Source organism: Odocoileus virginianus, chromosome 21 (genome assembly GCF_023699985.2).
Source record: "Odocoileus virginianus isolate 20LAN1187 ecotype Illinois chromosome 21, Ovbor_1.2, whole genome shotgun sequence".
In the NCBI taxonomy this organism is placed as follows: domain Eukaryota; kingdom Metazoa; phylum Chordata; class Mammalia; order Artiodactyla; family Cervidae; genus Odocoileus; species Odocoileus virginianus.
The window spans coordinates 47,071,377-47,099,208 of NC_069694.1; the positions used below are offsets into that span (position 1 = coordinate 47,071,377).

The window sequence follows — 27,832 nt, forward strand, 5'->3', positions numbered from 1 at the left end:
ATGAGTTTTGTAAATGCCTATGAAATAACTGGGATAATCTGTCAGTTCAGTTGACAGTCATGTCTGACTCTTTGCGACCCCATGGACTGCAGCATGCAAGGCTGCCCTGTCCATCACCTACTCCTGGAGCTTGCTCAGACTCAGGTCCATCGAGATGGTGATGCCATCCAACCATCTCATCTTCTGTCATCCCTATCTACTCTTGCCTTCAGCTTTTCCCAGCATCAGGGTCTTTTCTAAGGGGTCAGTTCTTCACATCAGATGGCCAAAGTATTGGAGTTTCAGCTTCAGCATCAGTCCTTCCAGTGAATATTCTGGACTGATTTCCTTTAGGATTGACTGGTCTGATCTTCTTGCAGTCCAAGGGACTCTCAAGAGTCTTCTTTAAAACCACAGGTCAAAAGCATCAATTCTTCAGTGCTCAGTTTTCTTTATAGTTCAACTCACATCCATGCATGACTACTGGAGAAACCATAGCTTTGACTAGATGGACCTTTGTTAGCAAAGTAATGTCTGCTTTCTTAGGTTATCTAGGTTGCTGTCTAGGTTGGTCATAGCTTTTCTTCAAAGGAGCAAGCATCTTTTAATTTCATGTCTGTAGTCACCATCTGCAGTGTTTTTGGAGCCCCAAAAAATAAAGTCTGTCACTGTTTCCACTGTTTCCCCATCTATTTGCCATGAATTGATGGGACCAGATGCCATGATCTTAGTTTTCTGAATGTTGAGTTTTAAGCCAACTTTTTGACTCTTCTCTTTCACTTTCATTAAGAGGCTCTTTATTTCTTTGCATTCTTCCGTAAGGGTGGTGTCATCTGCATATCTGAGATTATTGATATTTCTCCCGGCAATCTTGATTCCAGCTTGTGCTTCATCCAGCCTGGCATTTCGCATAATGTACTCTGCATATAAGTTAAATAAGCAGGGTGACAATACACAGCCTTAACAGACTTCTTTCCTGATTTGGAACCAATCTGTTGTTCCATGTCCAGTTCTAATTGTTGCTTCCTGACCTGCATACAGATTTCTCAGGAGGCAGGTAAGGTGGTCTGGTATTCTCATCTCTTGAAGAATATTCCACATTTTGTTGTCATGCACACAGTCAAAAGCTTTGGTATAGTCAATAAAGCAGAAGTAGATGATTTTCTGGAACTCGTTGCTATTTTGATTATCCAGCGGATGTTGGCAATTTGATCTCTGGTTCCTCTGCCTTTTCTAAATCCAGCTTGAACATCTCGAAGTTTTCGTGTTCGTGTACTATGAAAGCCTGACTTGGAGAATTTTGAGTATTACTTTGCTAGCGTGCAAGATTAGTGAAATTGTACAATAATTTGAACATTCTTTGGCATTGCCATTCTTTGGGACTGGAATGAAAACTGACCTTTTCCAGTCCCGTGGCCACTGCTGAGTTTTCCAAATTTGCTGGCATATTGAGTGCAGCACTTTCACAGCATCATCTTTTAGGATTTGAAATAGCTCAACTGAAATTCAATCACTTCCACTAGCTTTGTTTGTAGTTATGCTTCCCAAGGACCACTTGACTTCTCATTCTGGGATGTCTGACTCTAGGTGAGTGATTACACCGTCATGGTTATCTGGGTCATGAAGATCTTTTTGTATAGTTACTCTGTATTTTTGCCACCTCTTCTTAATATCTTCTCCTTCTGTTAGGCTGATACCATTTCTGTCCTTCATTGTGCCCATTTTTGCATGAAATGTTCCCTTGGTGTGTCTGATTTTCTTGAGGAGGTCTCTAGTCTTTCCCATTCTGTTGCTTTCCTCTATTTCTTTGCATTGATCACTGAGGAAGGCTTTCTTATGTCTGCTTGCTATTCTTTGGAACTCTGCATACAAATGGGTGTATCTTTCCTTTTCTCCTTTGCCTTTAGCTTCTCTTCTTTTCTCAGCTATTTGCAAGGCCTCACCAGACAACCATTTTGCCTTTTTGAATTTCTTTTTCTTAGGGATGGTCTTGATCACTGACTCCTGTACAATGTCACGAGCCTCTGCCCAAAGTTCTTCAGGGACTCTATCAGATCTAATCTCTTGAATCTATTTGTCACTTCCATTGCCTAATCATAAGGGATTTGATTTAGGTCATACCTGAATTTGGTTTAGTGGTTTTCCCTACTTTCTTCAGTTTAAGTCTGAATTTTGCAATAAGGAGTTCATGATCTGAGCCCTAGTCAGCTCCTGTTCTTGTTTTTGCTGACTGTAGAGAGCTTATCCATCTTCGGCTGCAAAGAATATAATCAATCTGATTTTGGTCTTGACTGAACTAGGATAATAAAAACCAGTTATTTTATTATTTCTCTGAAAAATGTTTGAGTTCTGAACAACCAATTTGTAAACAGATTAACAACGCTCCACATGTGAGCTTGATTGAAAACCCAAGAAGCTCACAGTCTGATTTGGAATATAGAATGAAATTACAGTCAGTCCTTTGTTAATTGTGGTGCTTTATAGGAATACATAGGAGAATCTAGAACCGGATGTAGGGTGGAGATGACCGGGAGGGTTCTGAAGGGCAGAAAGGGGAACCTGAACTGAATCTGAAAGAACTTGAAATTGAGCGGGTGAGGGACCTCTGGAGAGGCAGAGACACTTTTTTGAAACAAAGCAAGAAGAAGCGTGAGAGATAGTGGCATATTTGGGGAACTTTAATGAGTTTGGACCTATCGTTTGCAGAGGGCAAGTGGTAAAATTTGGAATGAAGGTGAGTAGGCTGGATAAGGTCTTTAAGAACCTCACATTTCCTAGTAAGGAGTTTGGGTTTTATCTTTAAGGTAGTGAGAGGTCACTGAAGGAGTTTACCTTGGAAAATAACATAACCAAACTTGTATTTTAGAAATGCAAATTGATTTTGCATTAACAGAAGAAATTGATTAGCACTAGCAGCTTTTGAAATAAGGAATAAGCTGGTGAGAAATAAGAGTAAGGTAGCAGAAAATTGGAGGAGGGAAGCATATTAGAGTATTCCTGAAAGAACCATTTTTACAAATCAAAAGAAACTTGGTTAGCAGTGATAAATGTTAAGTTTGGTTGAAGCTTGAGAATAAATGCTTGGCTTTATCAATCAGGAGGTTTTGTCTTGTTCTTTCTTTTCCTCTCTTTTGTAGCGGTTTTAGGATAGGAAGAGGGAAGAGAAAAGATGAAGAATGTTTTCTCAGTCTTTGGCTAGTAACTATTTAGTTTATATCTGTTATAGCTCTTTAATCTTAACATTACCCCTGTGGAGTTATAAAATCTGTTGTTACAAATAATAAATCACTCAGAAATGTTAGGAGTCTTGTCCATTTTCTCTTGGGCTTCACTTATAGCTCAGTTGGTAAAGAATCTGCCCACAGTGCAAGAGACCTGGGTTCGACTCCTGGGTTGGGAAGATCCCCTGGAGAAGGAAATGGCAACCCACTCCAGTATTCCTGCATAGAAAATCCCATGGACAGAAGAGCTGGCAGGCTACTGTCCATGGGGTCTCAAGAGCTGGACACAACTTAGCAACTCAACCACCACCACCCATTTTCTCTCAACTGCTAAGTGGTAGAGATGGAATTTGGCTTATACTTTTTCTGTGTTTTATACATGTTATGAGGAAATGCAATTTCAAATTGCCTCATTAATTTCAAGTTGAAAAATATTAACAAGTGCAGTTGACTTTTTTGACCCAAGGAGAGAAAATGGCTTAAGTCTTGTTTAGAAGGCTGTAGTGTACTGTGGTTGGTTTTCCCCCAGCGTCACAGATTCTGAGCTGTTTACTTGACCTTACTTCTGATTCAGCTCCTGCTCTTTTCCATCTTCTCGTCTTCTCTCAGCGTGTGACATAGAGCCAGTAAAGGAACGAGGAAAAATGTTCCCTGAGTGTTACATCCATTTGATCTCAGAATATTTCTTATCAGTAGCTGTAGTGTGAAGTGACTGAGGCAGACTGGACCTAACGTTTAAGAGTGGCAACAAGTGCCAGAGCTTCTCATTCAGCTAAAAGTAGTTTGGATGCAGAAAGCAGTATTTTCCTTGGTATCATGGTTGCAAATACAGCATTAGTAGCGCAGCTGCCTCTGTGCACCGTGGGATGATGGGGCAGCGTGCTGCGATCACTCAGCCAGCACAGGGATGATCATAGTAGAGCTTGGAAAGCGCAGGGATTGGTCCCAGCCCCACTTCTCCGTAGTGGCCATGAGCTTGCTTTCTATGTCTGTGAGTCTGTTTGTATTTCGTATGTAAATTCATGTGTATTATTTTTTAGATTCTCTCTATAAGTGATATCATACAGTATTTGTCTTTGTCTGTCTGACTTCACCAACTACAGTTTTCTCTAGGTCCATCCATGTTGTTGGGAATGGTGATATTTTATTCTGTTTTTAATGGCTGCACAGTACTCTGTTACATATATTTATATATCACACCTCCTTAAGCCAGTTGTCTATTGATGGGCACTTGGGTTGTTTGTATGTCTTGGCTATTGTAAATAATACTTCTGTGAACATTGGGGTGCAGGTGTCTTTTCAAATGAGAGTTTTTGTTTTTCTCTGGGTGTATACCCCCAGCAGTAGGATCGCTGGATCATGTGATAGCTTTGTTAGTACTTTTTAAAGGAAACCCCTTACTGGTTTCCATAGTGGTTGTACCAGTTTACTTTCCCATCAACAGCGAATGAAGGTTCTCTTCTCCACACCCTTCGCAGCATTTCTTATTTGTAGAGTTTTTGATGATGGCCAGTCTGGTCAGTGTGAGGTGACACCTCGTTGTAGTTTTGATTGGCATTTCTCTAATTAGTAATGTTGAGCATCTTTTCATGTGCTTATTGGCCATTTGTTTATCTTTTTTTTGTAATAAATGTCTGTTTAGATCCTTTGCTCATTTTAATTTGGTTATTTGTCTTTTTATTGTTGAGTCATAAAGAGTTCTGTAAATATTTTGGATATTAGCCAAAGTCGCTCAGTGTCTGATTCTGTGACACTATGGACTGTAGCCTGCCTTGTTCCTCTGTCCGTGGAATCCTCCAGGCCAGGATGCTGAAGTGGATAGCAGTTTCCTTCTCCAGGGGATCTTCCCAACCCAGGGATCAAACCCAGGTCTCCTGTGTTGCACGGTGAATTCTTTACCATCTGAGCCACCGGGGAAGCCCAAGAATACTGGAGTGGGCAGCCTATCCCTTTTCCAGGGGATCTTCCTGACCCAGGAATTGAACTGGGGTCTCCTGCATTGCAGGAGGATTCTTTAACAACTGAGCCACTAGGGAAGCCCAAGTTTGGATATTAGACCTTTATTAATTAGATATATGATTTGATATTCTCTCATTCTGGGGTTATCTCTTAACTTTCTTGATAATATATTTGGAACACAAGTTTTTAACTTGATGAAGTCCATTATATCTATTTTCTTTCTTTTGTTGTTTGTGCCGTTGATGTCATATCTAAAAATCTGTTGCTTAATCCAAGGTCGTGAAGATTTACTCCCATATTTTAAGAGTTTTAGCAGTTATGTCTATGATAATTAATTTGAGTATAAGGTGTAAGAAAGGGATCTAACTTCAGTCTTCATTTTTTCATATCCTCCTCCTCTCAGCCCTTGGCACCCACCAGTCTACTTTCTACTTCTATAGGTTTACCTATTCTGGGTATTTCATATAAATCATACATGTGACCTTTTGTGTCTGGCTTCTTTCACTTAACATGTTTTCAAGGGTCGTTCATATTGTAGCCTGTATCAGTACTTAATTCCTTCCTATTGCTGAATAACATCCCATTGTTCAGATATACTACATATAGTCCATTTTGTTTATCCATTCATCTCCTGGTGAATATTTGGGTTTTGGTATATTGTTTTTTAGTCCTATTACTTCAAGACTTTTGACCTTATATATCAGCATGCTTCTTTAGATATAAATTGACAGATACAAGGAACAAAAAGGAAGCGCCCATACCTCTCACTCTTAATTAAAAGTAATGACAAAAATATGCAACAGTTTTCTATTTACCACCAAGAAAGTACTTTGTATTAGTGTCTTTCGCCTGTTATTTATTTTATAGCCTTCATGTTTTGTAAGTTGCTTAATATCCACTGCCTCATTTAAGCATCACAAGAACATTAAAAAGCACATATAAGGCATTTAAAAAATTGTTCTTGTTTTTCAGGAGAGAGTATTATTGATGATTGTCACTTACCCAAAGTTGTGTAGCACTTAAGTGGCAGAGTCTAATGTAACTATAATCTTTTGCCTCTAAATCATGTTCTTTACTAATAACAAAATGTTCCTACACAAAGAATTTTAGCTATTATGCCCTGAGTCAGTACACTGAATTCTTGTAGTTAACCTAAATTATTCAATGAAAGATACTGTGCATACTTATTCTTTTTATATCACAATTGAAAATTAACCTAAAATATAGTTTTAACCCCAGTTATAATATTGGTATTAAGATCTAGGAATCATCTCTGTAACTCAGAATTTTGTCTTCTGGTGAAAAAGCCAATACAAGAGAGGGGCCATGTGCGTTTTCAGTTTCATTCAGTGGTGTGTGCTTTAGATCTTCCTGTGTCAACTATAGGCTTTCAGTGAAGTGTTGGTTGAGTGAATAAATGAGAGGAGTTATATTGTATCCTACTATCTGTGTGACATTACTAAATTTTATCATAAATTGCCACTGAACATTCCAATTAATCTTACAAGTTTTGAAATGAACACAGTAATAAAAGTTTTTATAGTCTAACACATATTTAATAGAGTACCACTTATTGTTGTTCTTATTAAAATAGCAGATATCATTTAATCTTAATTGAACAAATGAATAAGCCAAGACATACAAAAGCTTAGTAACATGCTAGGTGGCAACCTAAGCCAGAGATTCCTCTTATGCATGTTTCATATAGCTATGCTGAGTTATAGAAGTCATTAAAATTTAATTTTCTTAAAATAGCCTGGTATTGATAAGAGGTATTTAATAGCTTTTGATTTGGTAGAGCCTGTCTTTGAGGTGTGATTATATTAACATTTCTGTCATTCTAAATTGATATTTGTGTTTTACTACTTCTAAATTATATCCTTAAGATGCCTTCATGTGTGTCTGATTAAATTTTATTCTACTTATCAGTTCCGTATTCTTCCCACTTTCATCCCCTGTTCTTATCAGAAATTTATATATGGCTTTTTAAATGTCATTAAACATCAGCTATCTCATGTTTTTAGGATCAGGAATTTTCCTAGATCAGTAAAATATCTTTTTTCAAAATTGCCAAAGGCTGCTTTAAGATACATGGTCATTTTAAACTTAGCAGATATTTTGATTCTTCTTTTAGGTGTTGACAGCTCTTCTACGACAAGCAGTGCTTCTCCAATGCCCAACAGTTATGATGCTCTAGAAGGAGGCAGCTATCCAGGTAATTTGTTTTGTGCATAGCTGAAGTTTATTTGAAAAGTTACTGACCATCAATTACTTTCAAACATGAACACTTACTGTACATAATTAGCAGGCTATATTTTTAACAGAGAAAGGAAACATTTTCCTGTTATTTTCAGCCTTAATTTCATGGTGTAATTGTCATGTAACAGCTATGGATGCTGTCTCTGGGAGGCCTAAGGAAATTTAGTATTTGATTTTTGTTACCATGCTCTTTATCCTTTTCCTCTTTCTAGAAGACTTAATACTGAATAATTTTTCTCTTCTTTCCCTTCTTTTTTATGCTTATAACTCCTTAAATTTATATTTCTGTTCTCATGCTTAGGTCCTTGAATTTCTTCCAACTAGCCTCTGAGTATAAATAGTCTTTGATACTTTACTCCCCCTATGGTTCCTGCCTGCCTCCACCAGTAAACCAATTTGGGGGTAGGTTTTGGAGCCATTACTTTTAACCATATCTGGAAATAACTTTGGTCATCATGTAGGAGCAGGAGTGGTGGATAGTGTTAAAAAATCTACAAATTTGACTTCTATAATGGATAGGTGTTTCATTCTAGCATCTTGTACTGTTATTTTCCTTTTTTGCCTGTCTCCTAACACCAACAGCCTGACAACCACACCTGATCTTCTGCCTTTTCTTTTTAATTATTCCAAACTTTAGGACTAACAAAACAACTTCTTGTGCTCTTCTCTTTCTTATCACATTGGTAATTATCCAGGATGAAGCTTAATTGTTGGAATGTGCTGGGCTTCACACACTGTCTTGCTATCACTGTCGTATGAATCAGTAGAAAACTTCAGTCTTCTCAGCTTAATATAGAGTTCCCTTTTAATATTTCAAGAATACTTAAATGAGCTACTCAGTCTTTTGTGGTTAAGGATTTTTTTCCCCTAGGGATCTGTGGATCTGTGTGTGTGTGTATGGGTGAGAAGTTATGGACCATTCCAAAAGCAATCCCCATTATCAGAATATTCTAGAAGAGTCACTTCATTCACTAAAAGATGAAACTATAACTGTAGTATTTCATGAGCATCAGGTTAACCCGAAGTAAAACATCCAATGTAGTGGAGTTAAAACATGGTGGACTTGGAGTTAGACCTTGCTGTGTTTGTCTGTATTCCTTTAATCACCGGATCTTAATCTTGTTATGGACTATGCCTTGACAGGGAGTGAATGACCCTGGGCAAGTTTTCTAGCTATTTGTACTACACCAAAATTAAGGAAAGATGAGAATCTGTCAGAGTAAGATTAAATGAAGTTAAGTCTGTATGTCAGATACTAGCTAGATCTTAGGGACTGTAGAGATGTATGAAATATTGTCCCTTTCCTAAACAAGAGGAAAAGCTTTGGACCCTCGTATTTAGGACTCCTGTTCTTCATTTCTTAAGCTGATGACTCTTGCTATGTTAAGAGACCTTTCTATTAATACTTCTGTTCCCATCACCGTCAGGAGAGACAAGCAGGAAATCTGAGGAAATGACATGATGTTGATGCTTTTGTCCTTTTAAGAATGTCCAGGAAGGTCTCTTCAAAAATGTGAGCTAATAGAGTCAGTAGAAGGATGGGATTCCTTAATAAACTTTGAAAAAATAAATTTATTAAAGTCAGATGCTTTTAAGAATTTTTTTTGCAGAATCTGATTGCTAGTGAAGAATATAATTTTTATATGAAAAATAAACTAAAATACATATATTTTATTTTTAAAAAACCTTTTTATTTAGTTTTGGAGTATAGCTGCTTAGCAATGTTGTGACAGTTTCAGGTGAACGAGGAAGGGACTCGGCCATATATATACATGTGCCCATTTTCCCCCAACTCCCGTCTTGTCCAGGCTGTCACATGACATCAAACAGAGTTCCATGTGCTGTTCAATAGGTCCTTTTAAATATAGCAGTGTAAAATGCACATTTTAAAAGTAAGACTAACAGTATAACAAAATGTTAATAATGGTTTTGTGTGGCAGAGTAATAGGCTTTCTTTTGTTGATATTATTCTTGTATGTGATAATTAAATTTTCTACAGTTATTTTCCCCCTACAGTATTCATCACGTTTTAGTTTCTGTTTTAAATGAAGGAAAAGCATTCATTCATTAAATTTTATTTGGCCTCTACTGTATACCAGACATTGTTTTAGGAGCTGGACACTTTTCTAGACACTGTCTTTCATAGTTTCACAGTTTTGCCTCTGAAAATAAAGCAGGTTTCTGGGGGATTATGGAAATAGGCCACTTCTTCCATGGGCCTTTTTTTTTTTTTTTAAAATAAATGTCAAGGTCAGATAAAAAGGCAAGTTGGAGAAGAGAGTAATTGACACTTTTTTATTGCTTTGCTTTGTTTTCTGCTTCTTGGCCCCATTTCTGCTGAGAGAATAAAGAGAAAAAATAACTTTTCATATACATAAATATAAACTTATATGCTATATTGTATTTATTATATACATTTAGTATGTTATCTGTTAGGAATATCAACTGCAGTATGTGTCAGTGAAATGATACAAGGTGGAGTTTTCCTGTAATATATTTGTTAAAAAAAAAATAAAGACAGAGTAGGAACATGTGAAACAAGATTAGCAAAATATTTAAAGCTAAGTAATGGATATATGGATTTATTGTTTTGTTCCATTTTGTATGCATTCACAATTTCTCATAAGGAAAAGTTTTAATAAGAGGAAAGAAAGTGCCATAAGTTGCGGCTCACCCAGGTGTCCTTGTGGAGCACCGCTTTTCAGTGACCACCATGACTTTCCCTTTGTTAGATGTGCTTTCCTCATCAGCAAGTAGTCCTGTTCCTGACCCCGCTCCCGGCCCCGCTCCAGCGCCAGCCCCAGCGGCTCCTCAGCCTTCAAAACTGCCCAAGCCGTTTGGGTATGGCTATCCGACTCTTCAGCCTGGCTATCAGAACGCCACAGCACCGCTTAATTCTGGAGGACCACCCAGTAGCCCAGTGTATTCTGGATTCCAACAGTATGCTCAAGTATGTATTTAGTCATATAAAGTTATACAAAAATTGTGAAACTTAGCAATTCTGACCATTCCCTGGTGATTCAAATGTATCGTAGGTGCTAATGTAGATAAGCCTAGATTAAACATGCACAGACTTTGATTCCGGTTTGTGTGTGTATGTTTATGTGTGTGTGTACTTGTACTTTTATTTTTCAGAGTCTCTAATGTGCAGATATTTATTTTATGATCAGGAAATTAAATGTTATTTTGAAGTTTGTATTACTAAGCTGGCTTTCTCAAAAACTGACATGGTATAAATGTAGTTTGGGATTTTGGTTTCAGCGCTTAACTTGAAGAAGTCTCTGACATGTAGCTAAAATTGGTAAAAGCCTCAACAAATGCTCATTAATACATTTGTTCATTATTTTTGACTTGACCTTTCATGGAGTTACCTCTTAAATACCATAGCAATTTATTAAAAGGACAATGAGTATTTTGCATTTATACTTGTTGAGAAAAAGTAAAATATAAGGAAACAGTTTAAATGAAAAAGCATTCTACTTACAATAAAAAACTGCTCTTAGTAGGCTCACTTTACAGAGATTTCATCTTATGGTGAACTGATGAAAATTAGAGAAGAAAAAAAAAACATTTCTTCCTGGAATTTAACTTTAGAAGTGAAGCACAGAAGGAAGAAGGAAACTGGGGAAGGCGCTGGAGAAATACGGCTGGTTAGTTCAGGCTGCCCTGCCTTCCGTTGTGTTAGGTTTTCTTTGGGGCTGTGTTGGTCCAAATGGAACTCCACTATTTCAGGATAAGTGAGCAATAATGACTTAAGCAGATAGCTAGGTTGTGCTTTAAATTCTTCTCTGTCTACTTAAAAAAAGATTATAGATTTTAATCTAATATTAACATTAACAAGCTAATTTTAACAGAAGCCATTTATTTTTCAAGTCCTTGTTAGAATAGGAATATTTTACTTTAAATAGCTTTCTGTAGTAAAATTGAAAAGTGAAAGTGAAAGTCGCTCAGTCATGTCCGACTCTTTGCGACCCCATGGTCTATACAGTCCATGGGATTCTCCAGGCCAGAATACTGGAGTGGGTGGCCTTTCCCTTCTCCAGGGGATCTTCCAAACCCAGGGATCGAACCCAGGTCTCCTGCATTGCAGGCGGTTTCTTTACCAGCTGAGCCACAAGGAGTAAAATTGAAATGACTCTAAGTATTGTATCTAGTATAACCCAGTGGGAGGGCCCTGAAATCTTAAGGGTTTTCTTGGTATTCATTTATTTGAGATGACCTTTACTAAGTAGTGGGAAACCCCAGTGGTTGCCCTTTGAGGAAGAAAAAAAGCTTAAAATTAGTTTTTCAGAGTTGAAAAACAGAAAAAGTTGATGTTTTAAAAAGAAGGGAATTCCCTCAGTCCAGTGTTTAAGACTTGGTGCTTTCACTGCCTTGGACTCATGTTCACTTTCACTGGTTGGGAAACTAAGATCCCACAAGCCATATAGTATGGCCAAAAAAAAAAAAAACCCTAAAAATTAAAAAATAAATAATTTTAAAAGAAAAATTAGAAAAATATTTTAGGGCTTCCCTGGTGGTTCAGTGGTTAGGAATCTCCCTTGCAATGCAAGGGTCACCAGTTCAGTCCCTTGTCCAGGAAGATCCTGTATGCCAAGCAGCAGCTAAGCCCGTACTCTGCAGCTACTGAACCTGGGCACTGAGAGCCTGTGCTCCGAACAGGAGACGCCCCCACAGCGAGAGGCCCCTGTGCCACGACTGCAGAGTAGCCTGCTCACCACAGCTAGAGAAAGCCCGTGTGCAACAGCAGAGACCCACCACAGCCAAAAAAAATGTTTAAATCTTTAAAAAAATATATTTTAGTGAATATGTAAAAAAAAACAGATACAGAAACTGTATGGCTTTTTTTTTTTTAATTAAAAAGCGGTGCATGATCAGTTGTAGGAAAATGTAGATGAGCAGAAAAGAAGAAAATATCAGCCAGTATTTCCACCATCAAGATATAAACAGTAACACTTGGAGCTTGTCCTTACAGGTTTCTTGCTATATGCATCTACGAGAGAAAGCCTAAAAAAAAGAGCTGGGCATCTAAATGACTTATTTACACAAACAAGTTGATAAATATGAGCATTGTTTTACATTTTTTAAAAAATCCTTGAACAGCATGAGAGGGAACCTTTCCATATTATTTCATACCTTTCATCTAATAGCTACGTAATGTTTTATAATCGCCCAGCCTACTGCTATTGGTCATAACTGAGCATCAGAATCAACATGTACAAGTGTGCACAAACCTTTGTGCATTTGTCTCATTATTAACTTAGATGAAATTTCTTCAGGTAAAATTAGTCAATCACAGGTGCTCATACCAGACTTTAGAATTTCTCTCTGCTTATTCATTCAGTGAAAACTGAGTTTCTACTATGTGACAGCCCTACTCTAGGCACTGAGGCTACACGAGGAAGCCAAGTGCCCAAAACAGAGTTCCCTCTCTCAAGAAACTTGGTGGGAAGGCCAGATCAATAGGACAATAAGTAAATCCACAAATTAACAAGCTGATTTCAAACAATTACAAATGCTGTGAAACAAGATGAGTTGAAAAAATTGCAGGGCTTGGGTATGTAGAGTAAACAGGAAAGCCCTCATTGTAGAAGTTTTGTTTAGTTAATATTTGAATGACAGGAGAAGTCAGACAAGGATAAATATGGGGGTAGAGAATTTGGGGCCGAGGAAACATATATACAGAAACGTAAGGCAGAGGCAACTTTAATGTGTTTCAGAACTGAAGTCCCTGTGTGGCTATAGCCCAGCTGGCAAAGGGAAGAGTAATAGTAATGTAATCAGAGAGTTTGGGAAAGACCATAGTCAGAAACTTGAGTTTTACACCAAGTGCAAAGGAAAGACATAGGAGGTTTTATGGAATGGAATGAAATCTGGTTTATGTATTTAGAGAATCACTTGGCTACTAAGTGAAGAACGGATTAGGGATGGGAGTATTTGAAAAGATAAAAATGGAAACAGGGAGACAGATGGAAGCTTTGCATCATCCCCGAAATAGATGATTATGCTTTGTTCTAAGGTGGTATTGGCAGAGGTAGTGAAAAGTGGATGGATAAGGGATATCTTTTGACTTACTGATGAATTGGATGTGGTGGGTGAGAGAAAGGAAGCATTAAGGATAACTCTTAGGTTTTTGGCAGGACAGCTGGATAGAGGGTAGTGTATTTATTTAGATGGAAGACAGAGGATTAGTTCTGGGAATGGGAATCAAGTTGGCCATATTAATTTAAAATGCCCAATAGACATCCAAGTGGAGATGTCTAGCAGACGGTAGTTTTTGGTACTTAGATATGAAGAAATAATGTACCAATTTATATTCCTAGCAAAAGTTTCTATGACTGCCCACTCTTCAGTATGCCAAGAATTATTTTTTTATAAGCACAAATGTTTTACTATTTTCATAATTATTAGTTATTTGTGTTTCTTTACTGAAATCCTTGTTCATATTCTTTCACCATTCTGTTCAGGTCCTTCTGGTTTGTAAAAGCTGTCTGTAATAAGTACATTAACCTTTTTTTTATCTAATTTATATTATAGTTTCCCCCCCCAACTTGACATTTGTTTTCAGTTTTTATGTTTTTTTAATACATTAGAGAAATGTTTATATAGTCATAATTTCTTTTGTTTTTGCCTTTGTTTCCTTTAAAAGTCTTTTCAATCTTAAGATTAGGAAAAATTCCCTCTGTATTTTTTTAGTTCTTTGCTGACTTGACTTTTGCATCTATTAAGGTTTTATTTTGGAATATAAATATAAATCTCATTCCCTCTCCAAAATAGTTCTAATTTAACTGAAATTAAATAATCTATTCTTTCTCATTGATTAAATATTCCACCCTTATTTTCTATCCTAAATTCTTAAATTTAAATTCTAAATTGTTATCCTAAATTTGGGTCTGTTTGGGGTTTTCTGTTATACACTGGAAACTCAGAGAATCCCTTTTATTATGCAGTGTTTTTTTTTCCTTTTGCTTAGTTTCAGCAGCTTCAATTACTATCAACAATTTGCTCTACTTGTTTTACCTATCCCCAACATGCACGTGTGTACGTACGTACGTACACACACACACACACACACACACACACACACACACACACACACACACACACACCCTTTTCTTGCTGAGGGTGTTAAAGCTAATCCTGGGCAGGGCAAAGCAGGGAGATGAAAAAGATAATTTCTTGCAAACCGTAATACCAGTGTTAGAGCCAATAAAATTAACAATAATTTCTGAATGTCGTTTAAAATTCAGTTGGTATTCAGAGTTGCCTGGTAGTTTCCAGGTTGCAATTCTGTAGTTGGTTTGTTCAAATCAAGACTCACTAATTAAACAAGACTCACTAATTGTATTAGCATATTTCTCTTAATTCTCTTATTAACTCTAACACAAAACTCTGCCCCTATTTTTTGTGCCTTTGATCTTTTGAAAAAAACTATAGACTGTCCCACATTCTGAATTTGACTGATGGCTTCTTGTGGTATCATTTGACTTATTCCTCTGTTCCATTTTCTGTGGACTAGAAATTAGATCCAATGGCTTGATTAAATTCAGTATATTACTTCATTTATGTATTTCGTAAGCCAAAATATATATTTTGGTTCTATGTACAACATAATAATACCTGGTTGTCTCACTTTAGTGGTGCTAAGATAGATTAGTGGGTTCATTTGGTGACAGCCTGATCTTTTCATTATGAAGTTCCTCATTAAGCTTTCACTCATCTCTTGGTATCTGTTTATCATCTATTCCAGATGACCATTACATGTATCATTTATTCCCATATGGGTTGTACAATAGTGATTTTCTTGACTTTATCATTCTGTACTGATTAGCTGGAATTCCTCAGTATGTTCATATAATGGAATGTTTGATAACTATATAAAAGAATGTGGAGAATCTCTATATACAGATGTAGTTATTGCTAGCACTCCTTTTTAAGTGAAAAGGTCACATTTAGAGCAGTGTATATATATATATATATATATTAGTTTATATTGTATTATTAAGTAGAGACAATGGAAGATAAGACCAAAAGCTAATAGTTGGCTTAGGGAGAGGGATCAAGAGTGAAACAAGATATTTCTGAATTATTATAAAGTTTTGACGTTAAAACTACATAAATTTTATTCAAAAAAAACATAAAATGAATAAAAGATAGAAAGCAATCCTTGAAAATTAAAATCAAACAAAAAGAAGTGAAGCAGTTTATCAAGTTGAATACATGCGGATATAGAAAAAAGTATTGTTTTAACAAATCTTAAAAATCAGTATTTTGTATGTTCTGAATGGAAAATAATCTAAGGACAAAAGAACTACAAAGAAATATTTAAATAACCTTACACTTACAATAATATTAGTGTTATATTGGAACTATCTTAGGATATTGTAGGATGAAACAAATAAGTAAGGCTGTTACCGGAGCTTCCCAGGTGGCTCAATGATAAAGAATCCACCTGTCGACACAGAAGATGGAGTTCAATCCCTGGGTTGGGAATTTCCTGTGAAGGAGGAAATGGCAACTCATTCCAGTATTCTTGTCTGGAATATTCCAAGACAGAGGAGCCTGGCAGGCTGCTGTCCATGGAGATGCGAAGAGTTGGACTTGACTGAGCACATATGCATAAGGCTGTTACCATTAGAATTCAAGATTTTCAGCAAAAGAGTGATATAGGCATAAAATCAAAAAAGTTAAAATGCCATTACCTAAATTTGAATTGAAAATGTCAGCGTGAACTCATTATTTTTTTTTTCTTCTTCTTTGATTTCTGTCTCTGTTGTAGAAGTCTGAAAGTAATAACAGCACAATAACAATGTTATCTAAATTATGGTCTCTAGATACCATCCCAATTTAAAAGGAACCAAGAATCTTTTTTTGATAAACGGCTAATTTCAGTTCTGAAGGAGGAGTGATACGGAATGTCGTGTCAGAAAACAAAGAAACTAACAGAGTCAAGGGTTCATATCAAAAGGACACTGGAATCGGCTGTAAGGGGCTGTCACTGGCAAAATATTGGGTAGTGTGGGCATCAAAGTGAATAGTAACTACAATTCATTAAGTCACTTTGAGTTAATAAGAGCCATGACTTCATAATAATTTAAGAATATAAAAGGAAACAAAAGCTAAGCAAGCAGAACTCATAGAACATCATTGTCATTCCTATGGCAGGAACATATTCTGTAAATTGAAAAACTTTAAGCATTTATCCTGACTTTCCAGTATGAAAGATATTCAGGGAAACCAAATTCTTGATGTTGAAAAGCATTGTCGAAATTTTGTTGTTTAGTCTAACCATTCACATAAGGTTTAAACTTTTTCAGTGTTTTCGCTTTGAGTTTTTTTAAGAGTGCTTTAAACTGAGCTGCCCTATTAGGTTTTTCTACTGTTACAGAGCTAGATTCAAACTTTATCTTCTTGTTTTCCTGTATGTTAATTTCCTGTACATAGTCTAATAAATTGTATTCGTGTTTGATACATTGTTCTTTTGTTTCGTTTCAAATTGCTCTTTCAGCAGTATCCTGGTATGAACCAGCTGTCCTCCAGTCTGGGAGGATTGAGTCTTCAGAGTTCTTCACAGCCAGAAAGCTTGAGACCCATCAATCTTACTCAGGAGAGGAATATTTTACCCATGACTCCTGTTTGGGCTCCTGTACCCAACTTGAATTTAGACCTCAAAAAATTAAACTGTAGCCCAGAGTAAGTATTTATAATCTTTAGTAAGTAAAACCTTGTCAAAAACATTGCATGACTTTGAAACATAGTAAAAATACTATGGTATTAATTTCCTTGATTGGAAGTTTTGTTAATGTGAACGAACGCTTGTAATTTAGTTTGTGTAGAAATTCTGGATGTAAAATTTAGTTTAAGTCATTGGCTCCTGTCCTCTTTGTTGCTATCGAGTCTCATTCCTTGTCTCATTCCCTATTATCTAATGCTAGGAAAAGTTTTTTCTATTTTAGTGAAGGGTTTTAGAAACCCAAATCTAACTATATTTTTCTTAAATTTCTTTCTCCTCACTTTTCACCAGTAGTAACTTCTGATGCCTTTTAAATTAGGTGAAATCTTAATTTAATGCAATTCAATCTCTGCTTGAAAAGGATAGAGATTAGATAAGTAGTTTTTTTCTAAATTTTCTCTTCCCACTTAGTGTTGAATGAGAAGGCCCTTGCCCCAACGTGTATTTATCCATTTATTTAGCCTGTATATTGATCTGGATTTTCTTTATTGAGCATTTCCTCACCTCACAGAGAAGTTTAGCTGGCAGCCTCCATCTGATGGCCACAGGCCACTGGTGTATGCTGAGCTGTCACTTCACAGTGCCTGCAAACCGAAAGTTCTCTGTTACTGCCTGCTCTCTGTTTTTCTGTTTCCTAAGTGTAGAATGTTTCTCTGTACCCAGACGTCTTCCTGCTTCTGGAATCTCCTCATAAACTCTGATTCACAGACAACACTGTCTTCCTTGCATTAGAATTAGTGTTCTTTAGAGGCAACATATGTATATGTATTTTTAAGGCAGTAGTTTTCCAGCTTAAAAAAAAAAGCTAACAAGTTCCTCTGTTAACCAAAGTCAGGAAACAGAAAATGGGGGTGCTTTGAGGGGTCCACCTCTTCTACCACACCCTACACTAGCCCTCAATCACTGTCTAAGGCAGTGCCAAAATCATTTCTATAAAAATGTATAATCATTGATTCCAGATTGAAAGTAGATGCCCAAACTACATGTAAGTTGCTATCGGGTCAATAAGTATGTGAATTATGGCCTTGTACTATGAATGGTTAGACACCCCCCCCCACCCAAGTAGGTAAATATGGTATATGTTTATGTGTAAGAGATCACATAGATAGGGAATAGTTCTCTGTTTCTACTCAATTATGTGCATAATACATAAAATACCTCTTACCTAAATAGCAGAGCAGAGTAGTAGGCTTTAGAGCATAGATTGAGAGTTTGACAGACCTAGGTACTTATCATGATTCCACTGATAAGTAGCCATGAAGCTGTGCCAATTACTCAATGTCTCAAATCTGTGTTGTCAACTGTAAAACAGAAATAGTAATTGTGTCTGCATATTAAGATTAATCATTCAGTATTTCAGTCAGTTCAGTTGAGTTGCTAGGTCGTGTCCGACTCTTTGCGACCCCCAGGACTGCAGCATGACAGGCTTCCCTGTCCATCACCAACTCCTGGAGCTTGCTCAAACTCAATGTCCACTGTGTCAGTGATGCCATCCAACCATCTCACCCTCTGTCGTTCCCTTCTCCCGCCTTCAATCTTTCACAGCATCACGATCTTTTCAAATGAGTCAGTTCTTCGCATCAGGTGGCTAAAGTAGTGGAGTTTTAGCTTTAGCATCAGTCCTTCCAGTGAATATTCAGGAGGATTTCCTCTAGGATGGACTGGTTGGATCTCCTTGCAGTCCAAGGGACTCTCAGGAGTCTTCTCCAACACCACAGTTCAAAAGCATCAATTCTTCAGCGCTCAGCTTTCTTTGTAGTCCAACTCTCACATCCATACATGACCACTGGAATTGAATGCTTTCTGAATTAGGTGTCAGACACTGTTTCTAGGTGCTGGGAATGAAGCAGTAAACCAAACAAAGTTCTCAGTCTCATGTAACCTGTATCCTGTTAGGGAAGATGCACTGTGAGTAATCAAAGCAATGAATAACTATGAAGTAGGGAGTAGTAAGGATTGAGGTTGATTATTTTCAATTGAGGAGTCAGGATAGGTTTTCCCAAGGAGTTAACATTTGAATAGAGATCTGAATGAAATGAGAGAGCAAAATGTGACTCTGGAAAGAGGGTGCCAAGCTGCATGAACAGCAGATGCAGTGGTCCTGAAGCAGAAGGCAACCTGGTGTGTTCAGGGAGTTCACTAGTGTGGAGCCAGCCCGTGTCTGGATTATCTCTGCATGCTGTCAGCCAGGCTGCTTAGACGTCCCGGCACCGCCTCCGGCACCTCTGCCTGTGTGTCTGGCTGCTTCTATGTCGGTTCTGTGTCTGTCGCTCTTGGGTTGTGAGCACTTGGTCTGTGAGAGGAATGGTGCTAGGGCGACACAACGAACCAAAGGTTGCTGATGGAGAAGATGAAGTACACAACCAAAGCAGATCAGACTAACTGATGCCCTGGAAGCATTCGTAGGCCTCAGAGCACAGAGGAAGAAGCCTTTCCTTCTGACTTGTGATCAGGGGTGAGGGTGGTTTCACAGGAAGCTAGAACTTTGATGAGTCTCATAGAAAAAGGAGGAGTTCAGGAGTTCAGTAGGTAAAGAATGCACAGTTGAGCAAAAACAGCATTCTTAAGATGGAAAGGTACCGTTTCACTCATGTTTTATGCTCCCTCCTGTTCATGCCCTGATAGTCGTACTAGAGTTTCTGTGTTTTCCTAAGTGTGTTGTACTTTTTCACCATGAAAATGTTGAGTCCTTAATTTGGATCTTTTGACATATAAATTGCATATGTACCTGTTAAATCATCAGGACCCTCATAGTTATAGTTATGTAGTATGTCCAGTGATTTTCACATATCCTCTTAAATGTCTGGCTGTCTATAACTGTCCACATCAGTATTAATATTTTTCCTGATAGCTGACATAGTCCATGTTGTTTCTGTCTTTACAGCTCATTTCGGTGTACTTTAACAAATATTCCACAGACACAGGCGTTACTGAATAAAGCTAAGCTTCCTTTAGGATTGTTGTTACATCCCTTCAGAGACCTAACGGTAAGGTAACATATTTTAAGATATTTGTGGGTATTGACCTCTGTACTTACGTGCAAGATGTTTAGATTGTAGATTTTCTCAGAACTTTTTTCATTTTGTTTTATTGAAGGTAGAATTAATTATTTCTGTCAGTTTTGATACAACAAACGTTTTCTGTCACCTGCTGACAGGAGCAAAAACGTAAAGGCAGATAATTGCAGTGCAGGATAACTAATACCTGTAACTAATCAGAATCTATGAAGTAGTTAGGTAATGAATACAGTACTGGAAGGGGTTTCCTCTGGGTACAGTAGCAGATGTTTTCTACAAGCAATGAGATCTGAGCTGGATTTGGAAAGATTGGTAGTTTTAGCGGTACTGTCAAATGGCCACAGGTGACAGATAAACATTATGAGTTCTTTTTTAAACATAAAGGAAACACCACTAATGATGCACAGTTATGGAGGAAAACCATATGATTGTTCCCAGCTGTATTAATCAGATAACCTTTGTAATAATAAAGTCTAAATTCTTCAAGCCTATTGAATTAAAGCATTATTTTTTAACATTTCCATAGTCTATTTGATTTAATACCTACCATGCTGGATTTTTATACATATTTCTGGTATTTCATGCAATATATTATATTTAAACTAAAATTTCTAAACTTCAGAAAAAACATTTAATCAGATACATTTTATTTATACTTTATAAGTTGTATTTCACCCTCATACTTCTTTATAACTGTGGTTTTTTTATCCTTTCATTGCTATTGAGTTTCTTTTGCTCTCATTCAACCAAAAAACATTTTTTGATCACCTGTCATGCTGAGTGCTGAGGATACAAAGGTCATTAAGCTTCCTTGTGGAGTTTTCTTTCCTCAAGTGAATAGAAAATAAAATAATTATAATAGGTGATAATACCTTTATTATATTCATTCAGTAAGTACTATTTGACCACCTGTAATAAAATTGCAACCTTTATCTCTAAACCACAATGGGTAGCTTCCCATATACATAGGTGAAAATTTTTGTCTGAATATGTATTCCATATATGATAGCTTCCAGAAGTGTATACACTAAATTGGCAGCAGTGACTTCTTGGGAATGTAGAATTCTGGGTAATTTTTAATTTCCTCATTTTCAGTTAAATATATTTCCTGACTTTTTCACAAATAACATGTAGTTACTTATGTGTAAAGTTCCTGTCCCACACTAAGCCTTGAGAGATGCTCTGTCTTTAAGGCACATTGTCCTTGGTTTCTGGTGGCCGTGGTCCCCTCCCAGGCTGTGTGGTTGCCTGACAAGCAGGGCCTTGGAGTCTGGTACCAGGCGCAGTCAGGCAGCAGAGACAGAGGCGTCTTATACAGTAAGAGTCTCTCACCCTTGCTTCTTATCAGTTTAGCTGATAAGCTGAGGTTATTATATTATCTTGGCCAACCAGACTTTTCTTGTCTGCCAGTAACTTTCATTACATTTGACTTGGCTTTATTTTAGTGTTATTTTACAGTTTATGACAGAAAGGGGAGAAACTTGGTAGCTGCTTATGTCGATCATTGCACCACTGGAATTTATTAAAATGCTTTAGTTTCAAAACACAAATGTGTTTTCTGTTCTGTATAGGGAGCAGAGCAGTATGTGGTCCATTTTTCCTCTGGGGTGTTTTTTCTGCTACAACATCTTTATTCTCTTTGCTAGCAATTACCAGTGATAACATCCAATACCATTGTGAGGTGCCGATCTTGTCGAACATATATCAACCCTTTTGTATCCTTCATTGATCAACGTAGATGGAAATGCAATTTGTGCTATAGAGTTAATGATGGTGAGTTTCACATTCTTTTAAAATATTTATTTCATTTATTTGTCTGTGCCAGGTCTTAGCTGAGGATGTATAGTTGTGGCATGCGGGATCTTTAGTTAACAGCAGGTGAGCTCTAGATCTCGGACTAGGGATCCAACCTGGGCCATTGGCATTGGGAGCAGAGTCTTAGCCACTGGACCACCAGCAAAGTCCCTCAGATTCTTAAAATAATGTGTCCTATGTTATTTTAGACATTTTGACATTGTTGCTATCATCTGGTCTCTCCTCACTGTTTATAAACTTTCATGACACTTTTAATGAAGAGAATACAGGCTAGGGACACTTCATTTTTGGCTGGCCAAGGGGATAATTGATAATGCGGAGATTGACAGGGAGGAGAGAAGGTAAAAGAATTCATAAATTATTTTTGAAGAAGTGAAGTGAAGGAGTGCAGGTCAGACAGATGAGAGCATGCACACTAATCATGCTTGGCCCTGACAAGTGTAGATTGTCTTCTTTTTGTACATTTGGTTCATTCAACTCAGTGTAGATCTCTGCCTGTATGTGTGGATGCATGCGTGCATATGTATCTGCTGTCCCCTTTAAGGACATTTCTTAGATCCTCTTACTATGATTGCTTTCAAATCTGTGTTTCTGATTTCTTTCCCATGTCATGTGACATAATAAATAGGACACAAGCCTACGAAGCAAAGCTACTTGTGTCCTGGTTTTTTCATCTGATTTCAGAAAATAAGTTTTCTTGTCCTCCTGATTTATTTTTTAAAGAAGGTTTAGGGGATTAGTTTCTACCATTAGATCTTCACAAAGCTATTATAAACTTCTTAAATATTAATGATAGAAGTGTTTATTTCTAGGCATATATATGTATTTAGAAATTGTGCTACTAAATTTGTACTGGATTCCTAATCTTATCTAGTTCCTGAAGAATTTATGTATAATCCCCTTACCCGATCCTATGGAGAGCCTCATAAACGGCCAGAAGTTCAGAATTCAACAGTGGAGTTCATTGCTTCTTCAGATTATATGGTAACTATTCAGTGTTAAAATTAGTCTTGGAGTGCAATTGTATTGGTCATTTGGTAATTTACTCTTAAGTGAATTCTTGTCTAATTTTTTAAATTGTCCATAGTATGATTTCTTTGAAATAGTGCTGAAAGCATGTACTTAACAAATAGATAACTCTTTGTATCTTTGTAAAGATTACTTGGTCTCCTAGAAGAATGCAGTTACATCCCTAAGAAACATTGGTAATGTTTCCTAATAAATACTATCATCTACAATTTGTTGCCATTTTGATTTCATTACTTGCATGGAATGAATATAAGTATTCTTTTTACCGTTTAGTATTTAAGATCCTTCAGTAGAAAATCTCATATTTTTGTCAAAAATTGCTTTTAAGAACTTGCTTTACACCTAGCACTTAACCCTTGGGATTCAACTGCCATCAGGTGACCCAATGGTACTAATGATTGTCGGGTTTAAAAATATAAATGTTTAAAGTAAAATATGTTTAGGAGTAAGGAAGGGGTTAAAGATTAATATATAATAATAAATATGCTTAATTTTCCTTGGAAAAATATCTCAGCCATCACTCCATCAGGAAGACATTTAGCCTGTCTGTTTAATCATTACTGTGTAATTACTGCCTAATCATGCTTAATCCATGACCAAATTTAAAGGAAAAAAAATCAAAGGAATATCATTTTCATTACCTAAGATCTTATAAAACATTGATTCTATTTGTGTAGATATATGTATATATATTTTACAATCAGTAAATATCCAGTACTAGTTGCGATATAAAAAGAATGACTTATACCTACTGAATATGTTACATTATTTCTATTCCTTTCAGCTCCGTCCACCTCAACCCGCAGTTTACTTGTTTGTTTTAGATGTGTCTCATAATGCAGTAGAAGCTGGATATTTGACAATTTTGTGCCAGGCACTTTTAGAAAATCTAGACAAGTAAGAATTTTTTTTTACTCAGTGTGTGTGTGTGTGTGTATGTGTATAAGTGTATAAAATGTGAAGCGTGTATATAAGCAATTTATGGGGTTGGGTTTTATTAAGTTTGATTTCATTTATCACTAAAAGAGTACATTGTATCTACTTTAGAATAAAGATCTGCTATGTATATTATTTTGATTTATAACTTTATATCTGAATGTTAAAACCATAATAGTTTTAATACTTAGGAATTTAGATTTTATCTAACTATCCCCCTTGACTTAGAAAGTCTGAGCACTTAGATCCAGAAAACTCAACCTCGCCAGGGTATCAAGGATCTGGATGAGAGAAATCGAGCTGTAATTAATGCCTGAGCAAGAAGTTTTTCATAAGATAGTTTCAGATGTGCTAATGAGAAAATGAGCCAGATAAAGGGAGAGGAAATTGATACTGTGCTGAATATTTCAAGAAGCCAGAAACTGAACTGGCATATTAGTAAGAAGCTTTATGGTGAAAGTGGAAACAAAGTATAGGATAAGGTGATTATACTTGGCTCTAATTCCTGCCTGTCTACCTACCAGTATTAGGCATGAAGGAGACCCTTAACTAAACTCAAAAAGTGGATGTTCCAGATCTCTAGGAAACAAAGTTGTTTGTGCATTTCTTTTTCTACTCCAACACCCATAAGAAATATGGCTAAGGTTGTTAGTAAGAGTAGCTTCCTACTGCAGTGGGTTCTTGATTTGTGTAGAGGTGTAGGGGTGAATATGTATATTGAATATATTAATTGAATTGAATTCTATATATATATTCAATATATATTGAAATATATTTCAATATTCAAAATACATGAATATTTTGTCAGAAATACTCAGTGATTCCAAAAGGTTCTTCTCTTCCATCTTCCATTTGAGTTTGAGAATCCTTATTCTGTTGAGTGCTAGCTCTAGATGCTATAATTGTGTATCACTGATTTTGGCCTGTGAATAAACTGATAACATTGAGACATTCAGGATTAAAAACATTCAGAGATATTAAATGATTTGCTTTAAGTTTCTGTTAGTAACTTAGTGATTTCATATTTTTGTTCTTGATTGAAGCATTTGCCCTTTTTAAGTTACAAGTGCTTAATTCAGACATGACTTTAGCAGTGAGTAGCAAAGGAAGACACTCTGCAAAGAAATAGCTGTTAAGACTGAAGAGTTAGCTTGCTGGAAAGGTATTTGATGATATAGCACTAGAAATAGGAGCCAGTGCAATGCAAGAGGCCAGGGTTCAATCCCCAGGTCGGGAAGATCCCCTGGAGAAAGAAATGGCAGCCCACTCCAGTATTCTTGCCTGGAGAATTCTATGGACAGAGGAGCCTGGTGAATGTAGTTCATGGGGTTGCAAAGAGTCAGACACAACTGAGACAAACACATTCACTTTTCACTTTCAACAGAGATGAGTGACTATTTGCAAATTAAATGGTCTATGGAAAGCCAAAAAGATAATATTGGGAATGAAAAATAGTTTTTAAAAACGTATATGTTTGATTAAAATGGAAATTAAAAGTATCAGGAAAGTAAAAATGTAAAGGTGATAGGATAGCAATAAGATATTACCATGCTTTTGGAAAAGGCTGTGTTTTGGAAAGGGCTGTGTATGTAACTTTGAGAAAGGAAATTCGATGCTGGAGCAGTTCTGGCTCAGCTTTGTATTTTGGCCTAGAGTTACGTAGTCTCCGTTGCGATTGATAACAAATGACTCTAGTAAGCAGTGACCTTAGAAATCTCAAAGAAGTAAAGAAATTAGTCTGTAGAAACAAGATAAATCTTGACCAGTATTGCTAAGCTAAACACCTGCATAACTTCTTGTTTTCTGTTCTCTGAAATGCCTTTTTAAAAAATTGGAATATAATTGCTTTACAGTGTTGTGTTGGTTTCTGCTTTACAATGTCATGAATCAGCCTCTAAGTAGCCTGATTGATCCTTCCTAATAATAATAGTGCTTCTTGCTTTGATGCACACTGTTTTGGCATCCTGTAATATTAAAAAATATCTTTAAAGACATTGCTAAAAAGAAAAAAAATAAAGACATTGCTAAAACAATAAATTATGTAAAAAATTGTAATAAATTACATTTAAAAATTATAGCAGTTAACATGATGGTACTTAGAAATATATTGATACTTTTGTAAGGCAGGGCATCTATTTTATTATTAATAAGGATAGCTTGACAGGCTTTTTTTTGACAGGCTTTTAAATGGTTATTTATTCTTTGCTGTATTATTGACTTGAATACTGACAGAAAATTTGAATACTTGAATACTCACAGAAAAATTTTAAAACAATGATAATAGATTAAATGTCTTGATGTTTCTGAATGTGGTTTTTATTTAAAATTTTACATGTTAAAATCTTTTCTTGAAAAGTACTCCTTTTCTCCTTAAAATACTTAAACAATATACATGATTTTTATAATACTAAAACTGAAAATATGAGCAATTTTTACTTAAAGAGTTTGTTTCAGAGGAAAGTTAGCAAAAAATCTTTGTTTTTTAAGCATATCATTTTAAGTTTTGATTTATTATTTGAAGATAGTTCTGTTATCAGAGGCATGAAATCTATAAACATGTCTGGTTTCATCTGAAAATGAAATGTTTTATACTTACTCTTTTCTGATATGCATTGGTTTAGATAGGGGTAACTGTCCTCTATAAAAAAAAAAAACAAACAGTATTTTTTGAAAATAGGATATGTCACTTAGCAGTTTGAATTTAAAATTATAATTTTTATCTTTAGGCTCCCTGGAGATTCACGAACAAGAATAGGATTCGTGACCTTTGATAGCACTATTCATTTCTACAATTTACAAGAAGGATTATCACAGCCTCAAATGTTGATTGTATCTGATATAGATGGTAAGCAGTGAATAAAACAAACCTCTATTAATAAGACAGAATTTTGGAATTAAGAGTCCTTTATTTTACAATACATCTTGTCATAATGCTGTACAGATAATTTAGCTCATTAGATATTTGTTTTAAAAGAATTGCTTTCCTGGAAAGTACTTGAATCAAAGTTTTTCACACCTGTGTATGTGTACTTACACATGCTCACACACACACACATGTATGATGTGTGCAGAGGATATATATTAAAGAGCAATATTGTGCATACCCTTTACATGTATGGACTTAAAAAACTAAGATATTTTAAATTCGAAATTCTTTTGAGTTTATTTATATTTTGGTTAAAATATATGTTTTCCCTATAGATGTTTTTCTACCTACTCCGGATAGCTTACTTGTGAATCTATATGAAAGTAAAGAGGTGAGATTGACTTTTTTTTTTAAGTATTAAAGTATTTCTGTTACTTCAACTGATTGTAATGTTCAACATGTGTTTACTTGGTATATATTAACATTGCAGTAAACATTGTAGGTAGCATATCTGTTGACTGCTCACTTTACAGTCCTCCAAAATGTAGTGGCATATACTGTACTCTGGAATATTTTAAAGAAGAATATTGCCCTTCCTTCTCAGTAATTCCACTTTTAATCTTTGTTTTCCCAGCTTATAAAAGACTTATTGAATGCATTACCAAATATGTTCACCAATACAAGAGAAACACACAGTGCCCTGGGTCCTGCTCTCCAGGCTGCCTTTAAATTAATGTCTCCAACAGGTGGCCGTGTGTCTGTATTTCAGACACAGTTACCTTCCTTGGGGGCAGGACTTCTGCAGTCCAGAGAAGATCCTAATCAGAGATCAAGCACAAAGGTATATTAGTTCCTCTCTCATATTCAAGATCATGGTTTCTACCTCTGTTGACTTGTTTAATTATTTGTTAGTCTATTTTTCTAATTCTTTGACAGTTAAAAAAATACAAACCGGTAAGAGAATTTAATTTAAATTACCATTTTGTTGTTGTGTTGCAGTGTGTTCTTTTTAATACTT

General features: G+C 36.2%; 1 protein-coding gene across 4 annotated transcripts in view; it reads left to right on the forward strand.

The window, feature by feature from the left end:
- SEC24B (SEC24 homolog B, COPII coat complex component) overlaps window positions 1-27,832 on the forward strand; it is a 77,352-nt gene that overhangs the window by 38,578 nt on the left and 10,942 nt on the right. For 2 of the 4 annotated variants that reach the window (XM_020887907.2, XM_020887910.2), the window contains 10 exons: window positions 7,294-7,374; window positions 10,151-10,368; window positions 16,927-17,111; window positions 20,036-20,138; window positions 21,815-21,941; window positions 22,858-22,967; window positions 23,797-23,909; window positions 26,675-26,793; window positions 27,150-27,205; window positions 27,449-27,655. In XM_020887907.2, the coding sequence (XP_020743566.2) occupies window positions 7,294-7,374; window positions 10,151-10,368; window positions 16,927-17,111; window positions 20,036-20,138; window positions 21,815-21,941; window positions 22,858-22,967; window positions 23,797-23,909; window positions 26,675-26,793; window positions 27,150-27,205; window positions 27,449-27,655 (1,319 nt within the window). The remainder of the gene's footprint in view (window positions 1-7,293; window positions 7,375-10,150; window positions 10,369-16,926; window positions 17,112-20,035; window positions 20,139-21,814; window positions 21,942-22,857; window positions 22,968-23,796; window positions 23,910-26,674; window positions 26,794-27,149; window positions 27,206-27,448; window positions 27,656-27,832) is intronic. The other 2 variants (XM_020887908.2, XM_020887911.2) reach the window with 1 other exon arrangement.